Source organism: Lineus longissimus, chromosome 5 (genome assembly GCF_910592395.1).
Source record: "Lineus longissimus chromosome 5, tnLinLong1.2, whole genome shotgun sequence".
In the NCBI taxonomy this organism is placed as follows: domain Eukaryota; kingdom Metazoa; phylum Nemertea; class Pilidiophora; order Heteronemertea; family Lineidae; genus Lineus; species Lineus longissimus.
In genome coordinates this window covers 22,248,440-22,257,354 of record NC_088312.1, presented here as the reverse complement: position 1 = coordinate 22,257,354, position 8,915 = coordinate 22,248,440, and the positions used below count along the sequence as shown (strand labels likewise).

Sequence of the window (8,915 nt, the reverse complement as noted above, 5' to 3'; positions counted from 1 at the left end):
GATCTATTTTCAAGCTTAGTGAGAGTTTTTCTGGTAGAAGCATGGTTTGTCGGCGGCAGATCCATAATGCCATCAACTCATTGGAAACAGGACGGTGTAGCTGATAACATCAGAAACTTCTTTCTACAACATTCCATTAATAACGATGCTAATAATAACATATGTTCTGTGCCTAAAAGGCCTCAAAAGGACTGTAGAATCATCAGCCATTTCCATGCAGGGAAACAGCTCGAGGCGTGTCCATCAACGTCCAGGTTCCGATTGGCAAAGGTCACTCTGACTACAGATTGACACGCTGCTATCCAATCCAGGAAGCACTCGGGAAAATTACCATTTGAGAGCAAATACCAGCCAACACATGGCTAATTTGACACAGAACACGCTCGTTTTGGGACCAGATTGGACCCGACCAATATCTACCGCCAGGCTAGGCGTTTTGGCTCGATCCTCTCTGCTTGCTCTGTACTTTGCGTATGAATAAGCGAGTTGATTTCACTAACTGTGAGTCTGTCGCCATCTGGCTTTTTGAAAATGAGTGACACCAGCTAGGCTTGAGGACACCATAGGGCAAATATGACCGCCCTGCTTACTTGGCATCAGCTCCCGACCAAGAATGGCTCTCCGGCAGCCGGCGAACATCCCGCACAATCCGCACAGAAACACAAATTCAGCCTTTTTGACGGTGTCAGTCACTCCGACTGCTGATTTTCAGCGCCACCAACATTCAGAAACGTCACCCAGTAGACAATGGTGAAAATGAGGAATGTAACAGGGAAAATAATCCTTGATAGATTGTCAGCACGATCGTAGTGTGGTTCGGCATGTGATGGTTTGCTGGTCTTCTCCATGAGTTCCTCTTCCTCCGCGTGTTTGGGAGGAACTACTTTCCCGGTTCCGCCATGATTACTCCAACCCAAACGTGCTCTCTCAACAAGTTCGAAGCTCTCGGGACCCGGAACGGCATTCTGCATGGAAGGAAAGGACAGGGTGTGAGGCAATAAGCTGTCATTTTAAATGTTTTTCGCCCAGATATTTCCGGGGAATATCACTAAGCTGAATTTGAGCTATAAACGCTGACCCTTATACCAACCTTATTTCTATCCGGGCTCGGATTCTTGATTTTCTTTAGATCTCGTTGATGTTTCTTTAAGATACTTGAGACGAGAGCAAACTCAAGGAAGGCAAAGATGACAAAAGCCAGGCAGACAGTCAGCCAGATGTCCAAGGCTTTGATATAAGACACCTGGGGAGAAAACGCATAAAACTTGCATATTCGTCGTTGCAAAAGTACGGATTCAGGGGACATGCATGTAGTGGGTTCACGGGAGTCGAACCCGTTACCACCAGATCGAAAGTCCAGTATTCTAACCGTTGAACCACCAAGTCGGAGATTTTTGTCGCGTCTCATAGCGGCCAGGCTATGGCGATCTCCAAAGTTGAGATGACATATTGTGGCACGAGTCTGTGTCATTGCACCGTGGAAACAGGGCCACCAATTTGACATGTTACGATGATGCATTTCAGAGGGGAGGCGGCAATAGCCCAATGCTAAGGGTCTTCTGTGGCTGAAAGTTTGAGGACCTAATGGCTAATGCCAAGAGTCTATACCTGTGGCATAGCTTTATTCGCATTCATATTCTGTGTCGTAATCGTAAGTATTGAGAGCAATCCAATGGTAACCCTAGCAGGGACTGCCTCAACGCTGATGATGAACGACACCCAAGACAGGATGACCACCAGGGCACTCGGGAAGTAGATCTGGGCGAGGTAGTACGCCAGTTCTCTGTGGATGCGGATATCCATCCGAATACCACTGACAGTACTGCCCCCAGCTGGAAGAAAAATCAAACGAATTTACACTGCATCATGGGAAGATCAAGTGTAATAAACAGGTAATGAAGGCTAAATCTCAAATAATGTCCTAAGGCTGTACATTAAATCATGATACGCATAACTGGTTCACTTCAAACTTATGCAATGGTTAAAAGCTCATTGCTAATTTGCGCCGAGTGAGTTCTTTATAACCTTCACCAATGGACTTGATGATGCAGATGTCGACGCATTTTACAGATGTTCCCATTCCAGTGTAACATATGTAGTTAAGAGCCCCTCTCAAATCTATGTTATACCCTATCATTACTCCATGACAGATTATGTTGCATGGTTACAGAAACCAATAACAACAATCTGTCAGATAAAGTCCCGGATGTTGAAGCTTCCTCAAAGGAGTAACCCCCTCATACCATAGAGTGTATTTACCCGATCTGAAGACATCATCATCACTGTAGTTTGATGCTGTAGGGAGGCCACTCAACTCAAACTTGGGGATGACCATCGCCTCATTGTAGGCGATTGGGGAACTTTTCGACCACATGTACACAAGTTCTGATGACGTCAACGAATCTGTAAGAAACATACTTTTATGTACAACTGCTGCCGAGTCATACATATTTCAAAGTTTTCATGACAGAAGAAAGCGCGTTCAAATGGTTTTTTTCCTACTATGGGGTCATTCATACCTTTTCAGGCGTGCTGCTCGCAGGCATGCCTGGTCAACGACCGCATAACAAGAACGGCACCTATATCGGTAAAGTCGGAGTGGTTTTCGAAATAACTCTCAAAGTCTTTTAATTTACTTGGCAAATGTGAATTTAACAAACCAATATTTTTGGAGAAAATAGGTATACATGTACTCACAGCTTTCGATTGTAACAGGACACAATTGGTCATCGAATGGATAGGACACAAAGTTCATGTGGCAGCTAAGCTCCAAGATAAGTCTGCAAGAAAAAGAAAGACATGTTAGCAGAAATCGTCAGAACTACTACGAGATGGCGTCCTATTGGCGTCCGCCAATACCGTAAATATTTACAGCGCATGATAGAATCCGTTGTCCCCCGGACATTTTATCCGAGGACATTTTAAACGTTTACATCTTGCAAGAATCTGTATGGAATCCGCACTGCTGTGCCAAACAAGGACCTGTCGATAAGAGCAAACGAGGACCAGGTCGAGATCAAGATACTACGTCGACACTGGAGCTGGATCGGGCATACACCGAGAAAACCAGCATCACCCGTCAAGCTCTGACCTGGAACCCATGCACTGGGGAAGAGAAAAAGGAGTAGACCCGGGAAGAGCTGGCGACGGGACCTTTAGAGTGACGTGAAGACCATGGTTCACTCTGGACCATTGGTCATTCTTGGCAGGAACTGGACAGGGTCGTCAGGGACAGAAGAGGATGGGGGGAAGTTGTTGGCGACCTATCTGCTCTCGGAGGTCAAAGGAGCGAATGGCTTAAGCACTAGTATGTATAAGTATCTGCATACACTCACTTGTAGTGGTTAAACGAGACGACTTGAGTTTGATCCTTCCGGGAGGTAATAAGACTTCAAACTTTGACGGGACCGCTTCGGTGCGAGAGTAGTTTTCGTGATGTCAGTGTAAAATGATATTACGATTACCGTACCTCACATTAAGCTTGACTTGCCCACTTGGCTCAACGTGTAGCGACCGCGACTTGGTCATCACTTCGTGCATGGTCACCCTTTTAGCAGCAGGAAGGTAGGGGTCGGGCAGCCAGAAATCATCGATCACATCCCCGTGCAGTGACTGCTGCTTTCTGGTCAAACCCCGCAGTCTCTCATCAAACCACTCTTGTCGGAGATAGATGTCCAAAACTAGTTGCTGGAATCGGAAAGGGGAATATCTCTAAGGCCATAGACACCAATTGATTTTGATGCGCTGTTTGTCAGTTCTAAATACGCATCGGACAAGACTTTAGGACTGACAGAACGGACACCGCCGGTGGCATGGCTGGACACTAAAATTGGGTATGGCAAACAGACGTTGCCCGCTATTAGTGGGTATGCCCCGATGATCCCCGCTAAGTGGAGCGATGCATCAGCGACATACCATCTAAATATGTCTCCTGAAGTCTTTGATGATTTCCGACAGTGTGTCACTGCAATCGTAGTCAGTACATTGTGTTGTTGACTTTTACCTGACGCTGATGTTTATGACCTAAGACAAATCACCTTGCTGTATTTGCCTCGTCCCTTGAATCAGACGAAAATCCAAAGAATCCTTGTTCTTGGTACGTTTATGCCGGATCATTTTTCGAGCGAGCGCAGATATATAGTTTCTTACCATATTCTTCTCATCAATATCACCGATAGAGTGAATGTAGATCCCGACTTGGACAGAAGTGGCGGTACCTGCCGGCGAGAAAAAGGAACGAAACATCGTATTACTTTGACAGTTCGGCAACCTTCGTGTGTCCCAATTGGTACCCGGTTAACGGTGGCGTTGGGAACCAATTTGTCGTGGTCGAGACAACTGCTCGGCCGTGGAAGTGCGCTGACATGTTGCCAGCGGATGGCTTCTTGTCAAAGTAATTGACTTGCTGAAACATTTCACGTGATGTGAAGAGGTTTCCTGCAGTTTCTTTACTTCTTCACTTGAAAGTCAATGTCAATAAAATATTGACGATCTAATTGCACAACATAAACTGGTCACAGGCTTGCATACAGAGAGAACGACTTCCCTTTTGTGTCCGGGGCGCGAGGTTTTTTTTCCTGAACCTTTCAGCAAGCACACTGTACATTGTCTCCATGAAATTTTCTGGAGTGAAGGCAATGAATCCTCTTATAGGGGACGCCTCTCATGAATTGGGAATACTGCTTTTATTGACCTCTGGCATGTCTGTATAAAAGGCACAAACTCAATTGAAGACCTTGAATCAGCATAAAAGTCTGCAGTGAAAATATTGTAAAATTTACAAAAGAAAAAAATAATTAAAAAAAGAAAAAAAGTTTACCTAGGTCGGATTCGAACCCACAATCTCTGGTCTGAACATCGCCTTTCGATACAGGCTCGCTAAGTTTCCAAGACCTGTGACGTCTGATTGGTCGAAAGTTCGTGTACAATGTACAGTGTGCTTGCTGAAAGGTTCAGGAAAAAATGGCCACGATGCCTGCACTTCCCTTGATGGGTGTTGGTCGTATTAAGGAATAACTAACTTAGCTTACCTTCCTCCTTCGTCGGGTGCTCGTATTTATCATAGTCTCGTTTGCGAAGAGCCTTGGTTATGTGGGCGAACCCGTGGCAAAGCTGTGTGGTGCTGAAAAAGGAGCATTGTGTTGTTCAGATGTCAGGAACCAAAAAAGACTTGTAAGGCTGACGTTACATAGGCCTCATTCGTTCACTTCCCACATGTCACGTTCCAGCTTTACTTAACGTTCCTCGGTGAATGCACGGCTTGTGGCATGCATTCAGTGAGGAACGAACGCATTAAGGGGAACGTGACATGTGGGAAGTGAACGAATGAGGCCTATGTAACGTCAGCCTTAGGCCTAGAAAATTGTGCTTTTTTAGCTAAATGATTGTGATGGTTTGTTATGATTGATGAGTTTACGTTTAAAAAATGCCACGATAACTGTGTTATGCTGATTGGTTTCATCACTCAAAACAAGGAAGTGGGTCTCATCATCTAGATTCCAAGAAATCGACCTTAGGGAAACACAGGAGAATCTCAAGCCGAAATAACTCCAACTCATTATGGTATTGTACTGCTTGGTTTTGCTCCAACTTGCCTTACCTTGCACCCAGCCAAAAAATAATCAACCACCCATTCGTCATGGTTGATAAGGTCGATTCTAAGCCCTGAAAGAAAAACTGATTTTGTGATAATCAATATACCTGGTGTATGATCATATCGAATATCGTGCGTATTGTGACACCGATTGTCGAATACTAAACGTATTTTATAATAGAGAACCCTGCTGGCAGAATGCAGGTCTGTTGCCAGAGATTATCAGGGGAACTTGCAAAAAGTCCAAAAGGCTCACTTTGAATATTAACACTTTTATTCTTGAAGTATGTACAGTGGAACCCCAAAAAAATGTTGGCTTTGAAAATTTTCAGAATTTTGAACTTTTGGTGAGAAAACCTATGTATAGTACCCCCAGGTGTATGACACGGCTTAACCCGCCGTGGTTGGCGCGTTGGCCCCATGCAGAGAGGAGGTTAAGCAACGTTACGCGCGGTCAACCTGGCATTTTGTCCCCGGATTTTTAACTTGTGACAAGTGACAACCCCGGTAACGCGACGATTCAACTTCGGTCCCATGAGTGGTCGTGTTACCGGGGTTCCACTGCATACCATACTGACCAAGGGGAGTCCTCTAAGGAGCCCATTTAGGCCTCAAGGGTTGACCACATGTACCGCCATATTTTCTAGAACTTTCACTACTAAAGCAATCAGAACTCTTTCAAAACAAAGTAAAAGCAAATTTGAAATGTGGGAGCATGTTCTTTGTTTTCCAGAGAACAGCCTTCCATGTTTTAAATGGGCATTCACTTTTAAGATTTTCTATGCACGGGGTTCTAAGAAGTTAGATTACCACTCAAAAATGATACCCATAACCGCAGTCATTCTTTTCCCATCCTGAGATTCAGGTTTTTGATACTCCTACGTCATATACAAAGTTTGAATATCGAGAGGCGGAGCATATTGAAAACAACTGGTGCCAGGATGTTCTTTCCCATATATAACCAAAGACATCAACAGTTTCCACTGGGTTTGTCAAGATGGGAATATTCTCAGAACAATCTGGCCGCGCCGCGATGTCAGTATAAAATCGATGAAGAAGTTACATTGCTCCTCGCTCAAAGAGAACAGTACTGATTACTCACTCACCTTCCAGAATACCTCGCCGCCGATATGCGTGTCAAGCCGGTAAGGTGCCGTATCAAGCCGGCTCCGGGGTCCAGGCGTATAAAATGGGGTCAACCACTGACTTGGTGAACGACCTGGTACAGAATTAACCAATCTGCAGAGTTCAAAACCTTTTTCTTTCACGATTAACTGCGAGAAAACGAAAGGCTCATGATAAATCCCTGAATATCACCTAGTCATGACCATTACAAGGGTTTGCAGAATCTTGACTGATATTATTAATCTCTGACTGATGGACGATGTTTTAACAAAATTAGCGCCTAATCCATATCGCGCGTATAACTCGTTGAAATGGTGTGAGCGTCTAACAACAATCAGTCGATATGAGCACAAAATATGGCAAAAATAATACCTGTGCTCGATAAATAATACAAATATATTACCCAGGGTGTAATAACATGGTTACGTCAGAGGAGCGCCTGACCTAAAATGTGCCGCCGTACACAAAAATAGACGTCACGTCTCTACAGCCGTGAGACAAATCAAATAATCAAGTGTAATGGTGAGAAAATACCATCAATATTTTAATATATTTTCAGGTTGGTGATGTTAATTCGCTACAGTGCGCTCGTGAAGGGTCGATAATGGAGAACCTTACCAGTATGTTTGCAATGTTACGTAATGTTTGTCGAAAGGGCCATTCTCTTTATTGCTGTTCTGTGATTTATTTTTTGGCTTTTTAATTCATGAATTACTTAAAGGGGGTTTCATTGGCAGGCTTCAGAGAACTTGAAGTTGATTTCGTGATTTTTAATGATATGTAAATACATATATGATATTGAAAATAAACTAGAAGAAAATCTGTTAAATTATTAAAAAAGTAAATTTACTGGCAAAAGTGCAACATTTTCCTTCGTATCAGAGCGGTGCCTACGTAAGGTGTTCATGAATTAGCCTGCCCTCTCGTCTGCCTGCCTGTAACATCTCGTGATATCATCTGCTCAGGAAATTGCCTCATTAACGCAAGCTAGAGCGATCCATTTCGCTGAGTGCTTCTGTATTCTAGACTTCATTATCGTTATCATCTGCGCGGGAAGTCGCGCCATAAAAAGGCGGGGCGAGAGAAGATGGGGCAACCTCGCCCTCTGATACAAGGAAGAGGGCAGGTAGAGTGACTGTTTGAATATGTAAGCATCATCAGGGCCAAGTGGTGCTTAATCGGCGTTAGAGACAAACGCCAGCGTTAGCTCAAATAAGCGTTATCTCCTTCAGTTTCGTTTACCATATAGCGTTAAGACTTGACACCAACGTTACCGCATGCTAACGCCGAGTGAGCAACCTGGCCCGAAACTACAGGCATGTGTAGGCCTATAAACTCTAAAATAGAAGCCACATTCTGAACTATCATATCGTTCATGGAGCCTGGGTGCGGGATACTCGCCAGCTTCCCCAATCTCCCAATGAGAGGATTAACATTTGCACGCTAATACACTGTGCAAGTATAACTAAGCAATGGTTACCAACGGCGAGGTTTGGAGACTGCCGGTCCCCATATCATTAATAGACGTCATCCCATTGCGGCGATTAGCATAAATGCCGACCATATTATGATGGCACTTTGTCAGACAATAAACACTTATCAACTCCCATCGGAACGATCAGCCTCAGAGGGACCTGTTTCACACTCAATTCGTTAGAAATTAATTGTTATCAATAAGTAGAATTGTAGGATTTTCATTCGATTTTCATTCTACAATCTGAAGTGGATCTGTGGAAATTTGATTTCTGTGAAGAAGTTATCTGTATGGACACCTTTACGCCAAACAGTTCAAAGAGAATCTTAGGTTACCAACAAGCTGCAAGGTGGTGGACGTGGTGAGACGGTGATTTTCAGTGTGCCTTTCGTCGTCAATATTGAAATTTAAATTTAGACGTCATTTTGCGTCCTATATAACAGCACTTTTCGAACCTTTCACCAAATTACGGATGCGACCATTGTCTTTGAGCCACAAGCGTGCTTTGAAGGATCGTATACAAATTTCAGTTGTGTTTTTTATTTTGCTAAGGGGGCTGGATTTATTGTAGATTTTCATACTGTACGGAATTTCGTCGGAGTATATAGAGTTAAATTTCGATGTTCACGATATTCTTAGATTTTGATGGGAAAAACCTCGGTAATAAGACTGTGAACTTGGCAATCGACATTATAGCTTCCATTTCGGGATAACACAACTCAA

The 8,915-nt window shown here is 43.8% G+C and overlaps 1 protein-coding gene across 1 annotated transcript; it reads right to left on the bottom strand.

Moving 5' to 3' along the window:
• Positions 1-689: 689 nt before the first annotated feature.
• LOC135488614 (glycine receptor subunit alpha-2-like) lies at positions 690-8,883 on the bottom strand. Its single transcript, XM_064773258.1, has 11 exons — positions 8,821-8,883; positions 6,700-6,867; positions 5,600-5,664; positions 5,031-5,122; positions 4,150-4,217; positions 3,470-3,687; positions 2,698-2,780; positions 2,260-2,403; positions 1,609-1,832; positions 1,091-1,243; positions 690-965 (listed from the first exon to the last, which is right to left on the bottom strand). The coding sequence occupies exons 1-11, from the start codon at positions 8,881-8,883 to the stop codon at positions 690-692; spliced, it is 1,554 nt and encodes a 517-aa protein (XP_064629328.1).
• Positions 8,884-8,915: the final 32 nt, after the last annotated feature.